The sequence below is a fragment of the Poecilia reticulata genome, chromosome 8 (genome assembly GCF_904066995.2).
Source record: "Poecilia reticulata chromosome 8, P_reticulata-male-v2, whole genome shotgun sequence".
In the NCBI taxonomy this organism is placed as follows: domain Eukaryota; kingdom Metazoa; phylum Chordata; class Actinopteri; order Cyprinodontiformes; family Poeciliidae; genus Poecilia; species Poecilia reticulata.
In genome coordinates, this window is record NC_088837.1 from 26,067,562 (window position 1) to 26,095,099 (window position 27,538).

General features: G+C 43.5%; 2 protein-coding genes and 2 long non-coding RNA genes across 8 annotated transcripts; 2 read left to right on the forward strand and 2 right to left on the reverse strand.

Annotated features, from left to right (window-relative positions):
- The first annotated feature begins 17 nt into the window (after nucleotides 1-17).
- Nucleotides 18-4,703, forward strand: LOC145552647 (uncharacterized). Its single transcript, XR_014088784.1, has 4 exons — nucleotides 18-55; nucleotides 138-235; nucleotides 417-2,085; nucleotides 3,180-4,703. It is a non-coding gene; the product is annotated as an uncharacterized LOC145552647 (long non-coding RNA).
- LOC145552649 (uncharacterized) lies at nucleotides 2,074-3,181 on the reverse strand. Its single transcript, XR_014088787.1, has 3 exons — nucleotides 2,941-3,181; nucleotides 2,286-2,869; nucleotides 2,074-2,212 (listed from the first exon to the last, which is right to left on the reverse strand). It is a non-coding gene; the product is annotated as an uncharacterized LOC145552649 (long non-coding RNA).
- A 2,281-nt stretch (nucleotides 4,704-6,984) lies between the features above and the next one.
- On the reverse strand, nucleotides 6,985-15,303 carry arl6ip1 (ARL6 interacting reticulophagy regulator 1). Of its 3 annotated transcripts, XM_008402917.2 has the most exons (7): nucleotides 15,136-15,301; nucleotides 13,150-13,283; nucleotides 12,384-12,503; nucleotides 10,977-11,094; nucleotides 10,158-10,242; nucleotides 7,656-7,779; nucleotides 6,985-7,244 (listed from the first exon to the last, which is right to left on the reverse strand). In XM_008402917.2, exons 1-6 carry the CDS (start codon nucleotides 15,169-15,171, stop codon nucleotides 7,661-7,663), a joined length of 612 nt encoding a protein of 203 aa, XP_008401139.1. In that variant the 5' UTR covers nucleotides 15,172-15,301; the 3' UTR covers nucleotides 6,985-7,244; nucleotides 7,656-7,660. The 3 variants fall into 3 exon arrangements, with proteins under 3 accessions (XP_008401139.1, XP_008401138.1, XP_081466467.1); XM_008402916.2 differs by having other exon boundaries at nucleotides 6,985-7,779; XM_081610341.1 differs by lacking the exon at nucleotides 12,384-12,503 and having other exon boundaries at nucleotides 6,985-7,779; nucleotides 15,136-15,303.
- A 1,185-nt stretch (nucleotides 15,304-16,488) lies between these two features.
- On the forward strand, nucleotides 16,489-27,534 carry srrm2 (serine/arginine repetitive matrix 2). Of its 3 annotated transcripts, none has more exons than XM_081610344.1 (14): nucleotides 16,489-16,707; nucleotides 18,580-18,831; nucleotides 19,006-19,101; nucleotides 19,476-19,661; nucleotides 20,070-20,153; nucleotides 20,237-20,305; nucleotides 20,392-20,418; nucleotides 20,499-20,609; nucleotides 21,433-21,568; nucleotides 22,428-24,724; nucleotides 25,844-26,455; nucleotides 26,534-26,608; nucleotides 26,935-27,042; nucleotides 27,164-27,534. In XM_081610344.1, exons 2-14 carry the CDS (start codon nucleotides 18,584-18,586, stop codon nucleotides 27,216-27,218), a joined length of 4,104 nt encoding a protein of 1,367 aa, XP_081466470.1. In that variant the 5' UTR covers nucleotides 16,489-16,707; nucleotides 18,580-18,583; the 3' UTR covers nucleotides 27,219-27,534. The 3 variants fall into 3 exon arrangements, with proteins under 3 accessions (XP_081466470.1, XP_081466468.1, XP_081466469.1); XM_081610342.1 differs by having other exon boundaries at nucleotides 16,490-16,707; nucleotides 21,430-21,568; XM_081610343.1 differs by having other exon boundaries at nucleotides 16,490-16,707; nucleotides 20,240-20,305; nucleotides 21,430-21,568.
- The last annotated feature ends 4 nt before the right edge of the window (nucleotides 27,535-27,538 follow it).

A 27,538-nucleotide genomic window follows, 5' to 3' on the forward strand; every position in this document is an offset into this window, starting at 1 on the left:
GAACATTCCAGAGGGAGCGTATGCTGGGCCGCCGGCTGGAGCGCTGGAGCAGGAGGTGATGCTGGACTATCATGAGAACCAATGCAGATCAACCACTTTACCAGAAATTACAGCTTCTTTATTTTCTCCAACTTTAGGGGAGGAACCTTTGCAGCAGTTCCAGACAACAGTGCTAAATTGTGGGGATGCATCAACAGCAGACAGCATGTGCACACAAGACTTTACTCTGGGACAGGTACACCGGTGGTTTATGAGGAATTCTGAATTTGTGTTTTCCAGAATTATAAAAAATAATTTAAGCTGCTAAAAGTGTAGGGTTATGGTTAGAATGTGGGGAAACTAGAGGGACTTTGGTTGTTGGTAAGATGGTTTAAAAGGTTGAGTCAGAATATTTATACGTCTTCTCTCTGTTTCAGGGCGACTCTGGTGGTCCGCTCATGTGCAAGCAGGACGGCTCCTGGTTCCAGGCAGTGGTGCTTTCATATAATACCTCCAACAGAAGGAAACGGGCCAGCATGAAGATCTTTGAAAAACTGAACCGTTTTCAGTCTTTTCTGACCAAGACACTGGGATCGTTCTTATCTCCAGCAGCCGCCGTCACCGCCGTCACCACCAACATTACAAATACCACAAATACCACAACCCTCAATCCCATGACAACCAGTGGGGTGACAATGCCTCACTTCCCCTCTGTCCTCTTAGGCCATCTTCTCCTCTTAGCTTTATGTCTCCAAGTCTTCACATAAGCAGCATTTACACTGTCTGATTTACAAGATATGACACAGAGAAAGCAGGTGATGGTGTTTTAATTTTAGCCCAAAATGCTCCCTGGTAATATACAGCGTGTTTCTGGTTTTGGTTATTCAATGCAGATCTAAAGGATCAGAAGTGTTTGGCAGCAACTTTCAATCTGAAAACATTTTTCTTTTCATCCACAGAAGAAACTAAAAACATAAAACAAAAATAGTTTAAAGGCTAAATGGTTGTAAAACCAACCTTGAAAAATCAAAACAAAAATGTATCAGATCTATAAAGATTAACCAACAGAAATGTACTCAAAAAAAGCAAAGTTCAATCGTATCCAGTTTTTTTGAAGTGTCATTTATCTTTACCGGATTACTGTTATATATTGTAAACATGACTTGTTTCTGTTTTTTTATTTTAAAAAATCATTCATTTTATATTATTATGCGCACTGCTATGATGCTGATAAAAAAAAATTTATTTTGATTTATAAAAAATTGTCTCAAGAAACATTATAAAAACAATCAATAAATTTTTATCTTCATTTTAGAAAATAAAAAGCAAGGTGTGGAAAATTCAAGCAGTACACCTTTTTGTTTACATCAAAATAACAACAGTTTGAGTTTAACAGCCAAAAGATAACGCTCTACAATAACAATCTTGACATTTTGGCTAAATAAAGGACTATTAGAAGAATAGATCAGGAGGAAAACCCTGATATGGTAACATTTTGCTATGATTAAGTTTCTTATTGTACTTTTAGTAGACTATATTGGTTTGATTATTTGCTTATTTAATGTATAATAATATCATCCAAAATAATACAGATGATTATTTAAAGAACAAATCATTATTATTATCATTTTTATTAATGCACCAGACCCAGACCTGCAGCCATGGGCGGTTCTAGGTGGGGACTAACGGGGTACCAATGAATTTATTCTAAATAAATGTCTTCTGTTAATATTCAGTGGTGGATCACCTTTTTTTTTATACTTTTAGTTGTCTGAGGACACATTTTGAATATTAAATCAGGTGTTATGATCAGTTACTCAGTCGTTTACCCAATACTTTTTACACTTGCTTAATTAAACGTATTTAAAGTATACTACTCTGATTGGAGTACAGTTTTTGGGTACTCTAACCCAGTGGTCCCCAACCTTTTTATTACCGCGGACCGGTCAAGACTTGGAAAACTTTGCTGCGGCCGGGGGGGGGGGGGTGTTGGTCTTCCCACTAAATCCTGAATATACCCAGTATGGGTTGTCTTGGAGTTTTTATCGCAACCTGTGGGGTTTTTCCATATCTGGGAACGAGAATACGACCTGCTGAATGTGACAGGTTGTCATGTTGGGGGGTAGTTTACGAACCCACATGCGAGAACACAACCAGACAGGCAGTAAGGTTTACAATGATTTTATTGAAAGGTAAGGAGGCGAGTTCTGGAACTGCGGACCGGGTCGTCTGACTGTCAACAGGGGAGCACAGGGTTAGACAGAGAGCTGTGATGAGTTGAATAATAACGACTGAGGAGGGCTTACTTGGAAGGAGGATGAAGTAGATGTAGTGGAGTGAGAACGGTAAGTAATCCTGGAACGGTCAGGTGACTTCACCTGAGATGACAGCCTGGAGCTAGGTCTGTCGGAGGTTGTTCTCCGGGAACGGTGAGTAATCCTGGAACGGTCAGGTGACTTCACCTGAGGTGACAGCCTGGAGCTAGGTCTGTCGGAGGTTGTTCTCCGGGAACGGTGAGTAATCCTGGAACGGTCAGGTGACTTCACCTGAGGTGACAGCCTGGAGCTAGGTCTGTCGGAGGTTGTTCTCCGGGAGGGTTCGGGCGCGGGTCTCCTGACCCGTGGCGTCCCGAAGGGGAATCCACCGGAGACGGATCGACAACAGGGAGTAGTACGCACACACACTCGGGGTTGGCGACAGCCGGTAACACCGGCTTCGTCGAGGGAGGACACAGACGGGAGGATCTCACGAGGGGTGGCGTCTAGGCCGGTAATACCGGTAGCGTCGAGGGAGGACACAGAGGGAGATGATCCACGGAGGGAAAGGCACACTCACTCAGAAGCCAGCAACGATGGAACGAACCAGAGCAACGAGGAGGCGGCGGAAGAATCTGGCGAGGAAACAACAGAGGTTAGATCCAAACAAAACTCAGAGGGCCTAGTTCTGGAACGTAGTGTTTACCAGTGCGAGCAAACACTCAGGCGGTGAGATGAAGTGGAGCCGCTGCTTATATCCACCGTCAACGCCTCCTCAACAAGCTGCAGGTGTGTGTATGGGTTGACCCAGGCGGCTTCTCAGGGGTGGCGAGGTGGTGCCCTCTGGTGGACACCCGGCGTAATGCCGGTTCCAACCAGGATGGAAGACAAACAAAAGACTAACAAAAAAAAAACATAACTGGGGAAACACGGATCCTGACACAGGTAGCCAATCAAAAAGCGCGGTGACGTAAGAACAGAGGGGAATCCTGACATATCACGCAACTGAGTCCGGTGGATATCGGAGATGATATGTGGAAATGTTCATTATTAAATCTAAAGGTCATTATTATGTTTATTCAGTTAAAAATGTTAACTATGAAAAAACATTTTCACCTCCAAATCCTAGTGCAGCAAATAGAGCGGCTGCTCCAGTCGTCTTTTATCCACCGCCTTTTCTTTTTGTTAGGTCTTTTATCTCTTAAAATGACTCCACAAACTATCGCTATCGCTTCTACATCGTCATCCGTGTTTTGTTATTCTAAATTCCCGCTATGTTGGGGATTTTACTGGATTATCCTCTGGAATCGGGATGTTCGTGACTGGAATCAGTTCGTGCTGCTCCTGCATTGGACACACGAACCGATCGAACCTGTTGGACTTTTATCAGCTCTGTGGTCACAGAGGTTTGGAGAATCGGCCGACATTCTTAAATCTTTCTGTGTCTAAACCAGACTTAAGACTCAAGCTCTACTCCTCTCCTCTCGACCACAGCCTAAACCCTCTCTGACTCTGGTCGCTATGGTAACGTTTACATATCTCTTCAAAATAAGAAACAGATGCGCAACAAAAACGAACATTTTACTTTCGTGAAAACTTTAACTCACGATACTGACTAACGGGAGCCCTGAACTTGTTTCTCTGCAACGAGACGGTCCCATCTGGGAGTGATGAGAGACAATAACACCTGAAGTATTGCTTATATCCACAGCCTGCTTGGTCTCTACGTGGCGAAGCAGCTTGAAGCTTCATCGCCTCATTAGCAGCCGGTCGCCACATGTTACGCAGAGCGGCTTGTAATGTGGGACTCACCTACCGGTCCGGGATAAATCCATTCTCCTGTCTCTTCTCTGGGCCTTTTCCCCTTTGCAAAGAAACTTTCCAGACATCTGATCTGTTTCTTACTCATTTTGCTGCTTGTGGCCTCAGTGTTGGCGCACAAGTAACCGAGAGAATCCAGTTAAAGGATTTTCAAAATAAAATATCCTCCAGACTCAAATAATACATAAAACGGAAATATTTCACTATTTCTTGCGCGGCCCGGTACCAATTGGTCCACGGACCGGAGGTTGGGGACCACTGCTCTAACCGACCTCTATGTATGAACGGTTGCTTTATGGATCGCTTTTTAAGGACAAAAAAATATCTATCACTGCTGCGGACATCCCACCCCAGGAGTCGGGCGTCCCTTATTTAGATTTCTGAAAGGTGGCAACCCTAGTTGAAAAAGAGTCATTAACAGTTCAATTTAATGGTGTCCGAAAATCTATTTTACTATAATTAACTGCAAATGTATTTTTACAACAAAAGGTGAACATACAAACGCTTGACTTGCGTTTGTATGTTCCTAGTTTCTGAAATGGGACCGCCGCCATCTTTGGTCGGCTAACGTTACCTATTTATTAGCGTTTCATTTAAAATAATTAAGTATTCACGTTTAAATTCTTCAAATAACTTAATTCAGAAACTTTAAATGGAAAGCTAAAAAAACACAAGTTTATACTTTTACCTCTTACTTTCGTTGTCGAGAGTTTGAGACGCTGAAACGCAGACGTTGGTATTCAGCTAACGGTTTAACCTTGTGATGTGCGGACTGATACTGAAATATCAATACCGTCGATATGGTTTCAAATTTATTCTCAAATCCAACTATCCATACTTTCAATACTGCTGTCTTTCGAGATAAAGCGTCTTTTTGACTAATAATTTAGGCAGAAAGTGACTAAATTGGAGATCTTGCCTAAATGAGACCGGGTTGATGGGAGCTACTTTTTCTTCCGCCTGGTGGATGTGTAAAGCCTGTGTAGTCAGTTTTCATTTTACAGTAGTTATTAATTAAACAATTATTTATTTCAGTTGGTTTATTGCTTTACTAATTTTCTTTTTCTATTTAGTTTGCAACACCATTTAACATATTTTGTGTAACAGTCTGCTGATGTTAACATAGGCAGGCTAAGGTTGCTTCCTCAACGTTCTTTAAAATTAATACAAGTGTTGACACACTTGTGCTCTTTATGAAGTCCATTTTTGAATTATAGCTCATTTCTTTAGCTTTACCAGACACAATGGGTGCTTTTGCACAAAGTATTGGTATTGGATCAGTATTGAACCAGAAAGGAAATCTGTGGTAAGCATAACTGAAACAGTTGAAGCTGATGTTGGTGATGAAAGATACTTAAACTACTCTATTTTCATCACTTGAGAACAGTATTTAGGATGTTGTATATTTATTTTATTAACTTATTTTATCTTTTTTTTTTTCTAAGCCACTTATTCTTTTTAGATGGTAAATACTGTAGGGTCAGGTTGGTTTGAATACCTTTTATCTCCTTGAAAAATAAAATCTGACTTGGTGTTTAATCAGGTTATTATTGTCTGATAATCAGAAACATTTAAGTCTGATCAAAACACAAGAAATGCCTTTTTTACACCACTGTACATTGTATTTAAACGATGAAACACATCTGAACAGAGGAAAAATACAAACTTCAACCTTGAAATTTATAAACTCGCTCTAAAAAGGCTGGACGCTGGAAACGTACTCCGATGTGAAGCCCTGGTTGTCCACCAGGCGGTGCTATGGGGCGCCCTTTCCTTTTTAAAAATGTTGGGAACCGAGAGCCTGAACTTTCTTCAAAACATACAAACTACAATAGCAGGTTTTACTTTTTTCTAAATGTTGCTTTTCGTAAAATTAAACAAATTTATTCTAATGTATTTTTCTCATGTAAACATCATTGAATTGTAGATGTGACCTTCGTCAGACTTCATGCAATTTCCTTTTCCCTACTTTTTCTAGTTTCCAGTGGTTTGAGTTCACTTTAAAATGGAAAACTTTTCTGTAACTGAAACTGGAAGGACGGCTGTGGGTAAGACTAGAAAATGTAGAAAATGGTACGAACACACAATGAAAAAGAGGACAAAGATGAACACAAGGAAGATGGTGGGAGTAAAAGAAGAAAGGTGAAACAAGGAGGGAAGGAATTAGGAAAAAATAAAAGGTTTACATGGTTCATATTTTATCCATTGCAAACATGATATGAATAATAACCATCATTAAACATAATATATTGTTTTACCCACATATTTCCATTTTGCTCCTGCATTCAACACGGGAGCAAAATGGAAATCTTTCAGATCAGTAGATTCACTGAGATCTTATATGCAAATGTTTTTTTTTCCTGTTTTCTGTTGCTAAGTAACCACATGCACTTTATGCAAAAATGTTAATTATATTTAAGCAGACTCATATTTCATGCAGTTTCTCCAAACTAAAAAACATTCATAAAACCAAGTACACCCCCCATGACCTTTGTTCAGCAGTGATACGCCTCTTTAGGTTTTGCTTTGCAGATCTTCACTTTGAGAATGTAAAGAAATTAAAAGTAGCCCTGCAGGGAAACGACTCCTGCTGTCAGACACGTGGTAGAAATCTGCACAGGAGCCGGGAGAAGAAAAGTTTCTGAAATCAGAAAAAGATTCAACAGACTGACTGGTCTAGAATTATACAGAATCATGAACTTTGACAGCTTTGAACAAAGTTTTAGATTTGCAGAAAAGTTGCAAAATTAGCATTAAATGTTGAGTGTAGTCAACTCTGCAGCTCCTCCAGATACCACCATTGCTGCTTTTCTGATTAATGCCAAGTGGATGAGTTCACCATGATAAGGAAAAATGAAAGGATTCCTCAGACGTTGCTGCTTTGAGCGACCATTCCAAACATTTTAGGATGAGCCTCAGAAGCCACCAGTCATTTAAAATCAAACTTTATTGATTGCTGGGATCTCACAAAGACAATGAAATGAGAACAGAAAAGAGATCAAACACATAAATAAGAAAAGAAATGTCTAACAAGACAGGACAGTCTTCAACAGAGACCCCCTTAACATCACATCTCTGTGGTTTTAAAAGCATCAGATCCGTTTTCATCCAGCAGATACAGCAGAACCTCCATCTCCAGGCAGCTCCTCTCCTGATTAGCTCAGCTTTAAATCCAGTTAGTTTTCAGCACTGTGTTCAAATATAAAGCAACAAAGCACAAACATAAAAACGTTCATATTCTGCTATTTTACCCTAAATAAGCCCCCCTGAAAGAATTACTGTGAATAAACAGGTTAAAATATGCAGCAATGAGTGAACTGCTCAGTAGTCTCCGTCTAATCTGAAGGAATGGCTTAAAGCATTGCTGACTGTAAAACAAAGCACAGCTGATCTATGAAAAAAGGATTTTTCACACGTGATTAACGTCATGGTGCCTGTGGAAGGATGATGACGGTTGAATGTCACACGGTGGGAAGTGTGAAGAAATTAAACTTATCCGATGTGTGGAAACAAAGTGCTTTTTGCTCAGACACAAACTTCTGGTTTTTGCTTTTTCTTTTCTACAAACTTTCTTCTCTTTCTTCTCTCCATTTTGCTCACTTCCTCTACTGGTTCTTCTTCTCCTTTTGCTTGAGCAGCTTGTTGATCTCCCTCTTGGCCATGGCGGTGTACTTGGAGATGACGCCATGCTGGTTCAGACCCGGCAGCAGCAGCAGAAAGCTCACTGCAGACAGTACAAAACATCAACACATTTCCTTAAGTATTTACATCCCCATAAACAGGAGCTGGTGTATGGAGGACCGATCCTGCCAAAGTTGACAATAAATGTAGAAACATCCATTTTATTGGTTTCTTTAATTACTCTCTATATTCTGTATTTTTTAAATAAAGTATTCATTGCTTTTATTCAACTGTACAATCAAATAAGATGGTAAAGTTGATTTCTTTTCTTGTGGCAAATTTTGTGGCCATTGTTCAGTGACAGAATATTCTGTCTTAAAACAACAGATTCAACCTTTATTCTTATTTTTTAAACGGTAAATACTTAAATTCTGAAATCATTTTTGATGCAATCTGAACCTTGATTTCTGTAATAAAGGATAAGATCATTGATCATATAGAACTGGATAGGACATCGCACATTAGCCTCTAGGGCCAGTGGCTCCATTAGCCGCTAGGGCCAGCGGCTCCATTAGCCTCTAGGGCCAGTGGCTCCATTAGCCGCTACGGCCAGTGGCTCCATTAGCCTCTAGGGCCAGTGGCTCCATTAGCTGCTAGGGCCAGTGGCTCCATTAGCCGCTACGGCCAGTGGCTCCATTAGCCTCTAGGGCCAGTGGCTCCATTAGCCGCTACGGCCAGTGGCTCCATTAGCCTCTATAGCTAGTGGCTCCATTAGCCTCTAGGGCCAGCGGCTCCATTAGCCGCTACGGCCAGTGGCTCCATTAGCCTCTAGGGCCAGTGGCTCCATTAGCCGCTACGGCCAGTGGCTCCATTAGCCTCTAGGGCCAGTGGCTCCATTAGCCGCTACGGCCAGTGGCTCCATTAGCCTCTAGGGCCAGTGGCTCCATTAGCTGCTAGGGCCAGTGGCTCCATTAGCCGCTAGGGCCAGTGGCTCCATTAGCCTCTAGGGCCAGTGGCTCCATTAGCCTCTATAGCCAGTGGCTCCATTAGCCTCTATAGCTAGTGGCTCCATTAGCCCCTATAGCTAGTGGCTCCATTAGCCGCTACGGCCAGTGGCTCCATTAGCCTCTATAGCCAGTGGCTCCATTAGCCGCTACGGCCAGTGGCTCCATTAGCCTCTAGGGCCAGTGGCTCCATTAGCTGCTAGGGCCAGTGGCTCCATTAGCTGCTAGGGCCAGTGGCTCCATTAGCTGCTAGGGCCAGTGGCTCCATTAGCCTCTAGGGCCAGTGGCTCCATTAGCCTCTAGGGCCAGTGGCTCCATTAGCCTCTAGGGCCAGTGGCTCCATTAGCCTCTAGGGCCAGTGGCTCCATTAGCCTCTAGGGCCAGTGGCTCCATTAGCCTCTAGGGCCAGTGGCTCCATTAGCCTCTAGGGCCAGTGGCTCCCTTAGCTGCTACGGCCAGTGGCTCCATTAGCCTCTAGGGCCAGTGGCTCCATTAGCTGCTACGGCCAGTGGCTCCATTAGCCTCTAAGGCTAGAGGCTCCATTAGCCCCTATAGCTAGTGGCTCCATTACTTTTCATTGACTCTTGTCAACAAAACAAACTGTTCCATTGAGCAGGAATCTGTCACAAAACTAGAGCAGAGATGGCGTTCAGCCACATAGGGAACATTAATGCCAAAAATGTAAAAAATTTCACCCACAGAGAACAGGAAATACAACCCCAAGCAGAACCATCTGATACACTTTCATGTTTTCTGGCTTGATGTTCACTTTATGGTTATTAATAGGTGGTCACATGGACACAGCGGCGGTAGATTAGCTGATTTAATCGTCTGCCCTGCTGATGATCGGTCAGAGTGTAGGTCGCCTTATTTTAGTGTCAACTGAACAGAAAGACATCAAACTGAACAGCAGGAACATGTTAATGTTGTCCAAGTCAAGCTGGAATAACTCACCTACTTCCTCATCATTTTCTTTAAATTAAATCTGGGATCTTTTTATCTAGCTGTCGTAATGTTGACAATAGTAAAACATTTTGTCCCTTTTAAGATTCTTTGTATCTTTGTCATTTTCCTGACTTGATGAATAGAAGTGGAGCACGTGTGTCACGTGATAAGATTTCTTAAAACTGAGCTAAGAAATGTAAACTAGGTTTTATTAGTCAGTCATGTACCGGCAGGAGAAAACTACAATCATTCAGCTTATTGTTCTTAGAAATGTCGGAGACGGCAGTCGTGTCTGAACTCAAACCCAGCATGCCTGAGCGCATGCAGCTGATGACGCGTCACAGTTACTGGAAGGTACGATCATCATTTATCAAAAGGCGTTTTATTCCTGAGTCACTGCAGCAGCCTGGCAGGTGGTAAAGACTCGGGATGTTTCCAGAGTTACAGAGACTTCAGCAGGGCAGATGGACCTGGTTCAGCAGAAATCAGCAGCTTGATGCAGAGGCCAGTGGCCACATGGGGGCAGTCTTACCGATCAGGTAGGTGAGGAAGAGGTTGTGGACCTGCTGTCCGATCCAGGCCACCGCCAGCAGGCCGCTGATCACCGAGGCAAAGTACTGCAGAGAGAAAACATCATCATACAGACACTGAAAGGCACCAATACCAGATCAATAAAACAGTTATAGATCAGGGATCAATGAGCCTCACACATCAGGGCAGATCTATTCAGAACAATTCTACATCATCAGGCTTTATTATTTATATTATACTTAAAATTCCTACTTTCTGAACCATTTGAATGGTTTGTACCAGTTTATTCTTACGTTTGACCAAAATAGTCAACCTGTTAATTGTCAGTTTACCTTATATTGGCTGTTTAACTCCCAATTTAATCAATTAAAGTTGTGATTTTTACTCGTTTGGCCCCCTAGTGAAGCTAACGGTGTTTGGTGTGTTATGCTGCTGCAGAGTTAAATAATAAATGTGTAATTCGGTACATTTATGCCTGTTTAAAGTCAGTTCAGCTGTTTTTCTGTCGACACCAGACCTCAGATATCGGCATCAGAAGTGGAACAAGCAGATCGGTGGGTTGAAACCACTCCATCAATCCCTCCTCCATCTAATCAGGTTCTGTATGAGCAGCTCAAACTGCCAGGTTCACGTTTAGCATCACCTGGAGGCTGAAGTGAACCAACCCAGTTCCTGCAGCGTGTAACCCAGTTTGAGCTCTGCTAAGTGGAGCAGCTGAGTCGAGTCAGCTGGTATTTTTATCTGAAACCCAGAAAAGGCTCGTCGTCGTGCCGCAGCGGAGCACACAGCTGTCAGAGCGACAAACGGAGTAAAAACGAACCACTTTGGGTTTCTCCTCTTTCAGGGCGCAGAGACGCTTCCCCCAGCCGACGACGCGGCGCTCGCTCCTCACCAGGTTGTTGCAGATCTCATGGAAACGCTGCTGCTGCTCCGTGGTCCTGCACACAAAGCGGAGCTCAAATTACACAGCAGCAACTTCAAAAATACATTCAAGTATGAAAACTTTCAGAGTGATTCCATAAAAACTGCTCCTAAATCTTTATAATCCTCATATTAAAAAGCCAAACTTGTTCCATATTCAGGTGTGAACTGTTGACTTCTTCAGTTTCCTTCTCGGGTGAGAAAATCCCAGCGCTCTTTATTTCTGCTGAGCCAGCATTTCTATTTCAGTCCCGGTTGGAGATGAGCCCAGAGGAACCAGAACCGGGCCGGCGGCTCGTCTTCCCCCCGACCCGCTGCTGCAGCTCCGCGTTTCACTCCATCATCAGAAGCTTATCAAAGCAACTCAAACTTGTGCAACTTCACAAAAGTTAGATTTTGTGAAGCTAATTTAGAAATATTTCCACTTCTGACAGTAAATGTGCCTTTTTGTATCGATCATGGATTATAACGACATCTAGTCAGGCTGCGGCGGCGGCAGCTGGAAGACATACTGCCACCTGCAGGTGGGAGTTGGCATCACTTACACCCAATGTTTTTCACAATTTTTGCTGAAAATTTGCAGTTCACATTAGAGTGCAGGGTTCTGTTTACTTTGTGTGAATTTAACTGTGTTGCAAAGTCCTGAAAACAACAGAGGGCTGCGGCGGGCCGTATTTGGCCCTCGGGCCTCGAGTTTGACACGTGGTGTAGTGGAAGGAAAACATGTGATAAAAAGATGAGCAGTGTGTGAAGTTTATTTACTGCCACATTGATGCAGTAATTCATGCAAAAGGAGCCCAGACCAATGAAAGCACTAAACCGTACGCATCAGTACCATTCAGTCGCCCCACGTTTAATAAGCCTTTATTCTAATAAACTGGATCCTGGGTTTTTATTAAGTCAGATTACACAGTCTTTTACTTCCAGTGTTCATTTCTGTTGCTATAGCAACAAGTTTGATTGATGAAGAGGATCACCAGGCTCAGGACGACAGCTGGAAGATGAAGGTCCAGCAGAATGAAACTCTATCCTGAGTCGGTCGTCTTGTTTTCAGCCGTTAATACACACCGCCACCCAGATGGAGTCTAGTCAAAGCCCAGGGAGACTGTGGGCTGCTTTAAGGTCACAGCAGTAAACACAGTAGAACTGAAACTAAAATCAACAATTCTGAACTTCAGCTTTCTTAATGGTGCTTTTATGGGGACTTTGACCCAGTTTTTACCAGACTGGAACATTTAAATCCAAAAGTGAGGAACCTTCTAGAGAACAAAATGTCCTCTGGTTGGGGAGCAGCGTGAGCTCTTACCACTTATTGGAGCCGAACACTTTGAGAGCGACGGTGGGAACAAAGTAATCAGCCAGGCAGAGCAGCATGACGGTGCAGGACAGTCCAGTCAGCACCGACGGGTCCAGGTAGTAAATCAGCCTGCAGAGCAAACAGGAAGTCATCATCAGGCGGCTCAGCCTGAAGGGCGCTAATGGAGCCGACGCTTCGGCTTCCTGTTATCGATCTGCTGCTGCTGCTAATGATCAAACTCAGAGAATAAAACAGGAACTTCTTGTTGAATAAACTGATAAAATAAAGGAAACTGAAGCTCAAGTCCAGCCTGGAATAAATGACTCCTTTAAACAAGAACTTTACATTTTCTTCAGTTCAGCTGAGAAACCAGAAGCAGCAACTAAAAAGAGCAAAGTCAGAATCAGTCAGCAGATCCTGCAGAGCAGCTCAAAGGAAGCAAAGGCAAAAACATTTTACAACCAAAACATTCTCTTTGTAGCAGAAAGGATGACATTTTAGATGCCTGCTCTGCTTACACACCAAGGTGGTTAAAAAATGATGGAAGCAGAAACAAAAACCTAAACTAAACCAAATCAGAGCCGTTTAAACTCAGAACACAGTGAGACGAGCAGACGCCATGCAGGCAGGAAGTGTTCACATTTATACAGGTTTAAACATCTCCAAGTATAAAACTGAGAAATTATAGACCGTTCAGTCATGTAACATTCGTATTCAGATAGTTTAAGACTTGTTAACGTCGTCTGGGTAACGCTGCGATGTGAAGCGGACTCACAGGAAAACCACGGTGGTCACACCAACCAGAGCTCCAGGGAACCAGGGCTGCTCCCAGCGCAGAACCCGATCTCCGGCTAGGATCACCTCCCTCCAGCCCTGGAGCTGCTCCTCCAGCTGGGCCGTTTCCTGAGCCTGCGCGCGCGCACACGCACACACACACACACACACACACACACACACACACACACTGAACTTTAGTAACATGCAATTCAGGTTCAACTCAAATTAAAACATTTATTCCATTAATCTAAACTTAATACCGCAGGATTTTATCACAGAGATGTGGGCCAGAACCAGTAACCACTTAATCCTGCTGCTTGTGAACATTTTTCCTTCCACTCAACTTTCTGGCTCTTTGTGTTCCTGATCAAACAGGAACATTTTTTCCCCTTTTATTGGTTTGATGCAAGTTACATTTTCTTTTCTATGAACCAAAACAACTAAATGTAGGAAATACATCTCTGCATTAACTGACAGGGACGTCCCATCGCTGCATGTTTTAGGCGTTTCCTTGAGTCAGCACACCTGATTTCACCTGATCAACCGGCTGCTGCTGCGTTTCCTTCGTCTGAATCAGGTGTGTTACAGCAGAGAGCGCTCTTCATCGCGCACGGCGGCATTCCTGGGACCAAGGTTGGGAAACGCCACTCTACTAAATTATTTCCACCTTTTGAATTACTAAATAACATCAGTCTTTAAATGGTTTTATTCAGCCAAACCTTCATCCTTCCTCCAGTTGCTAACAGACTCCTGACCTATTTAATGATCCTCTGTAAGCTGCATTCAGGGAGGAAAAAAATAATCATCTGACAAATTTCAATCCGATTTTCAACAGAAAGCCATTACAAGAGTTACAATGATAAGCTCAGTTTAGCTTACAAACACATTTCTACTCGCATGCCATAGTTTTATTCAGCTCAATGATACATGACTCCATCAGTTTTAAGCAGCTCTGCTCATCCACATTTCTTTTGACAATTTAAACCACATGGTTGGGCCAGACTGCAGAGATGTTGGAGTAGAGGATATGATCCTTCTCTACTGGGAGTAATTAAAGAGATTGAACTTCCTCCTTCTCTCTCTGCATCCATGAAGCCTCCTTTTCAACTCCTCCTGGATTGGGGTCATAGGTCAGGGATTACATAGACCTCTCAGGAAAATGTGCAGGTTCATGATCTGCTACTTATTGGAACCAAGGTTTTGGGAAGGATGTTATTGCAGTCTCCAGATCTTTGTTCAGTTCTAACCTGGCCTTGCACCAACTCATAATAAAACAAAATTAAAAGACCAATTGTCCAATTAAGGATATGCTAATGGAATACTTCTTGAAACAAAGTAATTAGATGGAAAATAATTCTTAAATTAAGCTATAGGAATATTATAAAAACAGCCTACTAAAAATCCAAGTATAATATTTAAAAACAGTTAAACATTGCTTTTAAATTTATGTATTTATTAAATTAAATAAAAACGGTGTACGGCTAAACTGATAAGTACAAAATGGGGTTTAGAGCAGTTTTTAAGTTGGTGCTCCTGGAGGCGAGGGCCTTCACAAAGATAAGCAGCTATATATGAAAAAAAAATTATTTCACAAGACGTAGCAGAAATCAAACCGGGGAAATGATGTCTGAACTAAACCAATCTGATTTGAACAGATCAAACCGAGACAAAGGTCGTCAAACTGAGTCTGTAACGTTTCCGAGGATGAACGCGCTGAAGATAAACCCTCCGAGCTTCCTCACACTAGCTGCGGCCAAAACCCGCGGAAGCGATGCGGTGGGTAGCTTAAAGATAATGATTTGAGTCTAATGTTTATTTAAGTCTCTAAAAAAAAACTGTGTCATAATTCAAACCAGTTGCACAAACTCACCACCAGCCTCCGCAGCGGGAGAACAAGATTAGCAGTAGCTTCGGCTAACTATGCTAACGCTCCCAGATCAGTCAGAGCCGATCTTTAAAAGAAAAAGAGGCCCATCATACTTACTAAAAGATTTGCGCTTTTGTTGTCGCTTTCGGCCATTTTCACTGAAGGGTTCGGTTCGGTTCTGTGAGCTTAACTTAATCAGGTTCTTTTCCAGAGAAACAACCCGCAGGACGACAGATTGCAACACTCCCCACCTGCTACTGCAGCGTCTCTAACGGTCGACGACTGACGCAGGGAATTTTTATTTGACTGCGTCACACCCTCCTCTTGGTGCATTCTGGGATATGAAGTTTTACTGGTCTAAATACGAAAAATCCAGGAAACAAGCTCAACCGTGGTTCTTACGCATGTAAAACTTTTTTTAAAACTACAACCAAATTTTTTATATATACATATATAAATTGCTTTTCTGACAGTAAGATGAAAAATTAAATATATTTACCTAATAATTATGATACACTGCTTAGTTTTTGTGAGATAAAATTGTAATTGTGCCACTTATGGGGGCAGTAGTTTGGCGAACCGTTGTTATGTTAGTTCTGAAGAATTTTGTTCATAGTTTTTGATTGATGTGTTGCATGTTCGGACAATTATTCTCTCTGGCTCTGGATGCTGTGCGACTGAAAGAATATTTGCAGTTACTTTCTCACTCTTAGACAGCTGTTATGACATATTATCATGTAGTTTACAACTTCGTGCAGCTGATTAGGATCCCATAAGCTCAAATGGTACATGAATTATGACCCCAAATCCCAGAAGAGGCTTTCTGGATGTAGAGTAGGACCAAAGAGCAGAGAGAAGGAGGAAGTTGAAACCATCTCTTCCTTCCATCCATCTTTTTAACCGTATGGTGAGAGAGATATTTAAAGAGGACAAGTTGCCAACAAATGATGGTGAAATACAAAATATACTACTGTGTAATATCACCCCTGCTGCCCAGATATCGAGCTGTTAGCATGTCATGACAGTTATGAAACTGTCATGCAGCAACAATATTCAGACACAGGCGAGACTGACTGCTATTGAAAATCCTTACTATCTAGTGCCCACCGCATCACCATCCACAACAACTCTTTGATGATATTTAGATGATAAGAGTCATGATAAAATGTACTTTCCCTGGTATAAATTAATTCTTTTTTTAAATTAGTAATAATAATGTAATAATATTAATTAAGCTTAAACAAGTTCTTTGTTATACACAAATAGAGGTTATATTGACTATTAAGATCGTATATATTTAAGCTGTTGTTTATACAACTGCTTAAACAACTAGACCTCTGGCACAGCCTATTCATCAGGCTTATTGATCAAGTTGAATATTGAGAAAATTTGTTGTATCAATCATTATTTTTTTAAATTACAAACTAGAGAAGAGCTCTCATTTCCTCCAGCACCTGAACGCCGCAGTTTAAACGTACGAACTTACGTGTGACGTAGATGGATTTCATCCTGTAGTTGCAAAGCGAAGCTGTTAGCTGAAGCTAGCAGCACTTCTTTTATTTTGCCACACTTTTACTCAAACGGTTGTCGTTAAGATTAGTGTTGCTGAGTGGTTCTACGGGAAGTTATCAAACACCAGACTCTTTAAGGAGCCATTTTGCTAAGGTTTCTCCTGGAGAAAGACTGCTGGTACGTAATGATTACGTTAGCTAGCTTAGCTGGTAATAAGAAGGCCTCTTTCTTAACAGAGCTAAATATATCCTAAACGTAATAGTTAATTAACTGTCTAGACAATCATTCGTTAAGGATCATATATATGATGAGTTAAATGTCGATTTTATTTGGATTCACGTGATTTTTATTAACGTTCATGAAAACTAGCTTCGACGGGCCTAATTTGACGCACGTGCCAAAGCGCGACAAATATAACCGTTTTTTCTGACCAAAAATATGAATTTATGGTGACGGTGTTCGTTTTAAAAAAAGGCCAGAAAGACTGAAATATCCTCAGCATTTTACTGTCTGGAGGCCCAGACCGCACAAAGAAGCTGTCAACAAAATGTCTCCCGGAATTATTGTGTTCTGGGCTGGTGGAGGTGTTCCTTTATGGGGACTGAAACCTTTAAACTGCAGTTTATGAAGGACAACTACACTGTTGAGTGTCTGGGCACCGTGTGCGGTGTGTCATAGTGGTCTGCGTTAAGGACAACGTTGTTAATCATTCGTAAAATGTCAGATTTCTTTTAACAATTTTGTTTGCTGGGAAAACAAAATGTGGCTCTGGGAGAAATTTTGGTGGAACTTTTGACTCTAATGGGGATCAATAAATGTGACGTGAGATGATTATTTTAATACAAATATAGTGTAAGATTAGGAAAAACCTACAACACAAGCTGTGATGATGATAGGTTTATTAGTAACATTTTCAGAAATCAAAGTACATTATCTTATCTGACAGAACAAAAAAAAGTGTAATTTTTTTAAATTATACTTGGATTATGTACAGTCTGGCCCAGAATTAAATTTTAAGACACTTTTATTGTATAAGGAAGTTTGTTTCTGATTAAAAATGAAACATGCATCTCCCAAAAGATATGAAAACTGTAAAAGGGATGATGTTTCTGTAGGAAAAGCTGTTTTTAATTTACATTTTAAAAATTGTGGCTTTTTAATAATCAATAAAAAAGCATTTCTTTTTATTGCAACAATTAAAGGCATTTTAGTAATTTCTTAAATGCGTTTTGTATTTTTCCCCTTGTATTTTTGATGACGCATCGTTTACAGCAAATCATAAATCTCTGATTCTGGAAAACTTCACCCTAATCTTTACTTCCTGGATCAGAAGCAAATCAGAGTCCTGAGCCGGACCGCAATAAGACGCTGATATTGTTTCTAGTCATTAAAGATGTTGGTAAGATTAAAATATCACCTTAAATCTGCCAGGGAGATGAATAATTTTTTTTATTTGATTGTGTGAAGATTAAAACAAAAACTGCGGAATTAAATCAGTGACAGTCACAAAATTTACTTATTTTAAAAAACATCAGTGATTCATTCATGAGACGGTCCTTGGTGAATGTTCTGCCTTTTTTTCTTTTTCTTTTTTTTTTGTTGGATTAAATGTCGTTTTACATTTAATTTAGCCTATCTATCAGTTTTGGTAGAGAATTTGGTATTTTTATAACTTAAAACGGCAACAAAATTTACTCATCATTCAAATGAAATAGTCACAATTATCACACATTTTTCTGGCATCTCAGAACTTATCTTTTAGTTTTGATTGACTCAAACTTTGACCTTGCTAATTAATCACCTCACATGTCACACAAGTTGATTTCTTGTATTTGGGTACTTAAAGAGACTAACATCATATTTTAATCCCTGTTTGGACCAGTTTGTTCTGATGACAGATTAAAACCAAACAAGCTGATTTATACCCTTTACTACAGTCATGTATTGTTATTTCACTAGAGAACAGTGTGAGTAGATTTAAAAATAAATAACTTTCTGTTTGAATGTTTACGCCGTTATCAGTTCAATCATAACGTTTGATCCATCCAGAGCCATGTACAATGGTATTGGCCTGACCACTCCTCGGGGCAGCGGCACCAATGGCTACGTGCAGCGCAACCTGTCGAGCCTGCGGGTCAAGAGGCCCCGAGACGAGCGCGGAGGCGAGCGCGACGAGAAGGACCGCGAGCGGCTGGAGAGTCAGCTCAACCGGCAGCCCAACGCCGACATCCTGGAGCACCAGCGCAAGCGGCAGCTGGAGGTCAAATGCGCTGAGCTGCAGGACATGATGGAGGAGCAGGGGTGAAGAAAAAAGCTTTCACTGACCATTTTAGCAATATTTCCTGCTTTTCTATTTATTGCTCTAATTTGATCTTTAAAAAAGCGAGTCTTTTTAGATTTGTGATTCGAAATGTAAAAAATGTAATTCTTGTTCTGTATTCTGACGATCTGACTGCTGTTTCTTCTCTTGCTCAGATATTCGGCCGAGGAGATCGAGGAGAAGGTGAACAGTTTCCGCATGATGCTGCAGGAGAAGGAGGAGCCGCCTCCCGCTGCCGCTCAGAAACCAACGTGAGCATGAAACTAAAACATGCGTCATGCACAGGCTGTGTTCATGTTGGACACCATCTCTGTAGGAACCTGAAGGAAAATAACAAGAAAAACCTCCAAGTCCAGCTAGAGTCTCCCTAAAACGATGTTTTCTGCTCAGATGAAATGAAGGTTTCATGTAATTCTAAAATATGTTTGGCTTAATAACAATAATATATGTTTCCAAACAAATCATGGACTCATAGTCTTTCATTAGATGGAACCAGAATGTTTTCTAATATATTAAAAAGAAACTGTGACATTTTGGCAATATCAACAAAATCAAATGAGAGTTTTTACTGCACAGATACAGATTCTGATTTGTTCTTTTACTGGCCGATGTCTTGTCCTTCCAGTGTGACAGAAACACACGCCCTGGCTGCAGCCAACCAGCAGAAGAACGACCGTCTTCGTGCCGCTTTCGGCATCTCCAGCGACTACGTGGACGGGTCGTCCTTCCACGCCGACCGCAAGGAAAAGGAGAAAGAGAAGCGGGAGCAGGAACGTCTGGAGCGGGAGAAACTGCAGCAGCAGAAATACACGTGAGCAGGAACACTCTCAATGTTTCAGCATTTCTGTTACTAATCTCCACAAACTTTAATATTCCTCTAATGTCGGGAAAAACTCAATTAAAATCACACGTGAATTAGTTTGTTCATGTGATAAGTCAGTAAAAAACATGCCATACCATCATCCTCTAACTACTTGTTGATCATGAGGCAAAAAATCTTTCCATTGCAGTTTTGCAAGATAAACAAATTTTGATACGGCCGAACAAAAACACCTCATCCAGCGCCAAAACGTTTGATCAAAAAACAAGAGTTTTTTTTCTAAATTGCCATGTTTCTATTAAAGAAACTTATTGTCGAAATGTCGATGGAAACGCAGCCAGTGTGAATTTATTTCACTGCTGAAGGAGTCGCTGTTTATAATGTGTCTCTGTTTGGCAGCTTGGTGGAAGATTCAGATGACTCAGATTCTCCTCCTAAGAAGCGCAGCCGGAAGAAGAAAAAGAAAAACAAGAGCAGAGAAAGGTGAGGAAATGACGCTGATTGGTTAAGAAGGAAGGACAGAATTATGAGGATCCATCTGAGATTTTTCTGGTTTGACTTTGAAGCAGCTCAGAGAGTTCGTCCTCATCTCCTCGCAAAGAGAAGAAGAAATCCAAAAAGAAGAAAAAGAAACGGTACAACTCCAAGTTCCTCCTTTAAACAAAACGTTTCTCCTGCTGTGCTTGTATTCATGTTGGTGCTTCATGTGATTCTGTTTCAGGGAGGCGTCTGAGGACGAAGACGACAGGTAGCTGCTCTTCAACTCTTTTTAACGTCTTCTGAGTTCATCTGTGGACTGATTTCTAATGTTCCATCCTTTGTGTTTAGTTCCTCAGACGAGAAGCAGAAAGTGGCGAAGAAGAAAAGGAGTGGAAGTTCCAGTCCTCCGAAAACGAAGTCGGGTCGGCGCAGAAGCGTCTCCTCGAGTTCAGATCACAGGTCTGAACCGAGCGCTCTTCATATTCAGCTCAGAAAAACTTTATTCAGCCATCTGTGGTCGTAGTTCAGCAGTTATTTGGGCTCCTGAGATGGTAATCAGCAGTTCTGAAAATAATGGCTTGTTGCCATGGTTACGAATCAGAGATATGAAGAAAAAGATATTTCCAGCTGCTCAACATCCAGAACCACGATTATGATCAAAACCCTAATCAGATCTCTGAGCCGTTAAAAACAAAATCCTTTGGTTGACACACGTCTTTAATTCTGCTTGGAGATTTAAATATTTAACACTTATTTTAATTTAATAAGTGTTGCAACAAGATTTAATTGACCTTGTAGGCGAATAAAGCATTTTTGATTTTGAATTGATGTGTAAGACATTCGGAAAGCCTGGACAACAACAGATGCTATCGCAATTAAATAGAAATTTATTGAAAAGTTGATTTATTTCACTAAATCTGTTCAAGGTGTATTATACTTAGTGATACATTTCTACTGTTAATTTTATACTGGCTGTTAAGTTGCTCTAAAATTACAGTATTTAATAAGACAAACTGATTTACCTCAAATCATTTAGCAGAAATAAGGGCTTAAATATATCAGTGTTGAATAAATCTATAAATCCATCGATGAATTTGGTTTATGGATAATTAAATTTGCTGGAATAAATTAAGATTTTGTTAACATTTCAATAATTTTTAAAGATTGTGAGGGAGCCTGACTCCATTTAAATAAAAAATAATGTACTTTTATCCAGTACTGTAAACTTCCAGAATGACGGGGAGAAGCTGATGTTTTATTTTGTTCCTGTTGATCACAGCAGCAGATCTCCACCTCCATCCAGATTGCATCCAAAGGACCAAACCGCAAAAACCACAGAAGGCAGAAAGGGGCGGTCGCCAGACAGGAGGCGCCGTGGCTCTGAGGAGCGCAGCCCACAGCGTCGAGCGGGCGACGGGGTGAGAGTTCACCGATTCATTAGCAACTCTCCATTCTGCTACCCGAACCTTCATCCCCCAGAAATACCTTCATCTCCGCTCAGCGTTTCTGTTTTACTAGCTTACATCCCCGATCCTGAGGTGACTAAAGGAAATGAGGTTTAGAGTAACATTCAGAGTAGAAGTGTTCAGGGTGGTTTTCTGCCTGGGTAATCAGCTTTTATCTTTTTACATTCAGCACAGACAGATTTAGGGTGTTTTCACACCTGATTGTCCAGTAGACTCTGTTTGATTCAGGACCAAAATTACATTTGCTGTATTTTCAGCTGGTGCAGTTTTCTTTCACACTGCACTGAGTCAAACGAACCAAACTCTTTGAGCAAACTGTTCCCCTCCTCGCCTGTGGGGGCGCTGCACCAAGAACTATTGAAGGAAACGACACTAAAACCTCTAAAAAAAAACACAAAATGGAAGCAAAAATGGAGGCGCCAGATTTTAGCGGTTGGAGGATTTCTCTTTTGCCTCTGGCTAAAGACCACGAGTCACTTTTCCCGCTAGCACTGGGCTAGTGCGTTTGTTTTGGTTGTATTTACCCAGAATGCCCTGCACTGTGGTCCACTTCCTGCTTTTGGAGCGGTCTCCAGTCCTCCATTCACATTCAAACCAAACCCGAGTTCACTTCAACCGTAAACAGACCGAGGTTTGGAGGACCAGAGTTAGCTTAGCATTCACTCCTCACAACCGAACCGGATTTCCTAAGCCAACTAGTTTGGTCCAACAGGGCTGGAGTGAATGCATCCTTATTGAAAACTGTACTGTTGTGATTTAGAGTGAAAATGTCTAAAGGACGATTTCAAACATGTTTTCCCTTGTCATGCAGAGGAGGCCCAATCCTGAGAGGGAGAAAGAGCAACGCCGGGAGACGGAGAAGACCCAAAGGAGACATGACTCCTCGTCCCCCTCTCCGTCTCCAGAGAAAGACAGAAACGTTGATCGGGGAAGAGCAAGAAAATCCGGAAGCAAACAAAGGGAGCGAGAAAAAGGGCAAGCCAGGAGCACGGACATGGACTCAAGACAGCACTCCAGGAATCAGGAGACGGAGAAGAGGAGGCGCTCCAGGAGCGTAGAGGCGGAGAAGAGGAGGCGCTCCAGGAGCGTAGAGGCGGAGAAGAGGAGGCGCTCCAGGAGCGTAGAGGTGGACAAAAGAGATCAATCTAGAAACAATGAGAAGGGGTTAAAGAGTCGAGAAATCAGAAACACAGAGAAAGAGAAAGTACCTCAGAGGATCAGACGGGAGCCCTCCTCTTCGTCTTCCTGTTCTCCTTCTCCTCCTCCTCCTCCTCCTCCTCCTCCTCAGCAGGAAACAAGGGGGGAAAGAAGCAGGCTCCCTGAGCGGGAAAAAGACGGGAGCAAACACAGAACGACGAGACATGACTCTTCATCTCCGTCTCCTCCTCCTGTAAAGGAAAGGGCACAAAGAGGAAGGAGTGGAGATAAAGAACGTACAAGTGAGAAGGACATTCAGTCAAAGACACGGGGACGAAATGAAAGGGACGTCAAGAAAGGTGAAGCTCAGCGGCAGGATAGAGAGAGACAACCGTCTCCTCGCCAACAGAAAGGAGACAAGATGGCAGGCGGTCGAGATTTGTCCCCATCCTGCACCAATGGAAGCCAGATTGAGAGGAGACAAGAAACGCACAAAGAACGATCGACAGACAGGCATTTGAATAAGCAAAAGGAAGAAAGTGGTGAGAAACGTAGGAAAGACGGCGGGCCGACTGCCGACGGTAGAGGGGACGGGTCCAGACCTCCGGAGAAGCAGAGGAGCCCAGTGAGAGAGAAAAGACTGGAGGAGAAGCTGAAACAAACAGAAAGCAGCAGCAGCAGCAGTAGCAGCAGCAGCAGCGATAGTGACAGTGACAGCTCCTCATCCTCCTCTTCGTCCTCATCCTCCTCCTCTTCATCTTCCTCTGAGGACGAGGATAACGCCGATAAAACTGCATCACCAGAACAAGAGAGAAGCATTCATAGGAAAAGTGTGCCGTCGGCCATCGGAGCTGCTGTTGAAAGGTTTCTGGCCAATGGGAGGAAAGAAAGCGCCGCTGGTTCTGAAGGCGACGGACCCAGACGTCCCCACCGAGAACCTGGACCGGACAAACCCGAGCGTGAGAGACCACCGCTCAGAGATCCCGCCCAGGATCGCCCGTCTCAAGCTAAAGGACAAGAGCGGTACAGCCCCACGCAAGTGGAAAGCCGGAGTCCGTCTCCCTCCACACCCAGGAGACCCGAAAACAACCGAGGCAGGAGGTTCTCTCCGCCTGAGGCCAGAGCTGGGGACCGGGCGAAGGACAAGGACGCCTCCAAGAGGACCACAAGGGCCAGCCCCAACGCCAGGAGCCCACGCTCTCCAGCCCAGAGGACCGCTACCATCCCACCAGCCGCCCGCACTCCTCCAAGGCAGTATCAGGAACCCCCGTCCCGGTCCAGAAGAACGTCACCGCCTCCATTCCCATCAGACCGTGACAGGGACAAGGGACGAGAATGGGACAGGGACAAGGGACGAGAATGGGACAGAATAGTCAGAAGGAGCCGGTCCAGAAGTCCTAGGCCCAGAAGTCCTCCGAGAAGACGCAGCGGATCTAGGCCCAGAAGTCCTCCGAGAAGACGCAGCGGATCTAGGCCCAGAAGTCCTCCGAGAAGACGCAGCGGATCTAGGCCCAGAAGTCCTCCGAGAAGACGCAGCGGATCTAGGCCCAGAAGTCCTCCGAGAAGACGCAGCGGATCTAGGCCCAGAAGTCCTCCGAGAAGACGCAGCGGATCTAGGCCCAGAAGTCCTCCGAGAAGACGCAGCGGATCTAGGCCCAGAAGTCCTCCGAGAAGACGCAGCGGATCTAGGCCCAGAAGTCCTCCGAGAAGACGCTACGGCTCTAGGCCCAGAAGTCCCCGAAGGCGCAGTGGTTCTAGACCCAGAAGTCCGAGGCGGCGTAGTGGGTCCAGGCTGAGAAATCTGAGACGCCGTAGCGGTTCTAGGCCCAGAAGCCCAAGACGACGCAGTGGGTCAAGGCCTATATCTAGGCCTAAAAGTCCAAGGAGACGCACTAGATCTAGGTCCAGAAGTCCAAGGAAACGCAGCAGATCCACGTCAAGAATCCTCAGACGGCCAAGTCCCCCCAGCAGGTAATGCGAGTAAAGTTATGAACATGCCGTCAACAATACAAGCTAAAAGGAAGCGTTCATACACATTTATCTGTTCTAAGCATCTGATCAGTGATTGGGTGGGTTGTAGAGCTGTGCATCATCTGCGTAGTTATGGTAACTATTCTTATTTCCTGTTGTAACCTGAACCGGTGGGGGCATATAGATTTAAATAGGAGGGGTCCCAGGACTGAACCCTGAGACACCCCACATGTGAAAGGTTTCTGGCTTAAAAGTGAACGTCTTACCTGCTGTCTTCACTTTGATGAAGCAGGTTATAACCTGGTTTTATTGGCTATTAAGCCACTGTAATGTTTCCATTAACAGACATCTAAGGCTGTTTGTGTTTACCAAAAGCTAGAGAGTGGTTCACCTCCAAATTTAAGGAAAACAACACTTCTCATCTGTGATATTCCTGAATAAACACTCAAAGAAAAATAATGTAATGACCTTCAGAAGGCAACGGTTTTTCTACATGAACTCGGATGTTTGTTCAAGTGTTCAGAGTTTCAGGGTATTTAGCTGGAATGCTAACAGTGACACCTGCTGGCGAACGCTTGTCATGACGGCGACCTTCACCTGGCTCAGTTACTAAACCCAATGTGAAAAATAAAACCAGTTGGTGTAAAAAACAGACATTTAATATAAAACATCAGCAATTAATTTCCCTTTGGGATCAAAAAAATATTTTTGAAATGAATTGTTAAAACATAAACATTTTCAAAGTCGGTAAAATGGCTAAAAGAAAGATTAGCTCTGCTATTCGCTGATTAGCAGAAGTGAACCCAGAACTGTTCCAAAGTCTAAAGTTAGTTAATTTATGGATTATTTAGATTTTTCTAAATTAATGGATTAAATTTCCTCCTTAGAGATTTTATCCACATATTGACATTCAGAGAACTTAATTTGAGCGTAGCGCTGATGGAGGTAATGAAAATATTTCATATTTTGTGGCCGTTTCCTTCCTGCGCAGGAAGAGAGTCACTGATGTCGTTTTAACTGACGTGGAGGAAATCAGCCTGTTTGTCCGTCACACAGTTTAGAAAAGAACAGATTAGTTTTTTTATCAACGCCCTGAAATGTTGCTGCTTCTGCCTCCAGGTTCCGCCGCTCGCCGTCTCCTCAGCAGCGGCGGCGGGCCAGTCGCTCGCCCTCCACAGACAGGCAGAGGGAGCGAGAGAGGGGCCGGCAGCCAGAGAGACCGCCGCCTGCAAAGGTCGCCTCCCCGCCCCAAAGGTCGTCCTCTTCCTCCTCCTCGTCCAGCTCCAGCTCCTCCTCTTCCTCGTCTCCTTCCCTGCCGCCGGAGAGGAAGGAGGTGAAGCCTCCGGCGGAGAGAGAGAGGCCGCTTCCGGACGACGGGAAGCCGGCGGGTCGATCTTCGTCGGCTCAAGGTCCCCCCAGGGACTCTGCCCGAGCCGCGGCGGCACCGGGTCGAAGGAGCTCGCCGTCCGACCCGCGCCGGCCTCATGACGCCATCAGGAGGTCGCCGGCCATCAGCCAATCAGAAGGCAGGCAGCCAACAGCTGGTCCCGAAGGGAAGCAGTCACTGACAGCCACCAGGAAGGACGCTGCTGTGAACGGGAAGGAGAAGGCCAGCAGGAGCAGCAGCTCCAGCTCCTCTTCATCCTCCTCGTCTTCATCATCGTCCTCCTCCTCGTCATCCTCGTCTTCGTCTTCAGACAGCTCTGACTCGGAGGCGGAGCAGGGCAAAGGGTGAGCAGGAGCAGCTGAGGAACCGACGGGTGTTTTGGATCCGTTGGTTTCCTCATCAAACTGTTTCCTTCTCAACAGGAAGCCAGAGAAAGGACGAAGCTCCCAGTCCTCCTCTTCCTCATCCAGCGATGAAGGGGAAGCCAAGAAAAACAGGTAACGGAAATGGAGTGATGTGATTTAACTAGACCAAAATCTGGAATAAAATCAGTTTGTTTATTCAGTTATGATGGACTAAAGTTTGAGACAGAATGCATCCTCTCCTTCCTTTGACTGTTTCCTTCCTTCTTTACCTCCTTCCTCTTCCCTTTTTCCCTTCCTTCCTTCGTCTCGGTCCTTCTGTCCTTTTTCTTCCTATTCTTCCTTTCAGGCAGACATCTTTCCTTCCTTCTTTCCTTCCTTCCTTCTCTGCCTCCTCCGTGTCCTGTGTATGTTTAGTGTACTGTGTGAGTTTAATGCAGCTGCTGCTGTTTCCCCCTCAGCCCTGCTCGGCCTCACCGCGTCCCGGCCGACTCGCTCAGAGATTCCCGTTCTCTCAGTTATTCTCCTCCCAGACACATCCGAGCCGTTCGCTCCTCTCCCGCTCCCAGGTCAGCAGAAAAACTTCCTGATTTCCAATCCTAGTTCAGTTCTGAATAAATAAATCTGCATTCCGTCGTGTTGTTCGGCCTCGGTGAGACTTTCCTGAAGGCGTCTCTGTTTTCCCTGCAGGAGCGCAGGCCGGCGGTCGCCCAGATCCTCGTCCAGCAGCAGGAGGAGAAAATGAGCGATCATCAGAAACACATCCTTCCTCCTTCTCCTCTTCCTCCTCCTGCCAGCCTGGACTCCAGCACTGGGTCTGGAGAACTGCTCCTGCAGTGATCTGTTTTTGTTTTGGTGGAGCGTCGCAGGCTGCAGCCGCCTCACCCCAACTGTACCTGTGCTGAATGTCGTCCTTCCTGTAGATATGAGCTGTCCGTATTTTGGTTATTATTATGTAACAGGTAAACGATTCCATGCAATGTGAGCAGAAACTGAAACTAGGGTAATGTCTTTTGTTGAAAATGATTCATCGTATTAATAAAAAGTAATTGTAAATTTTATTTG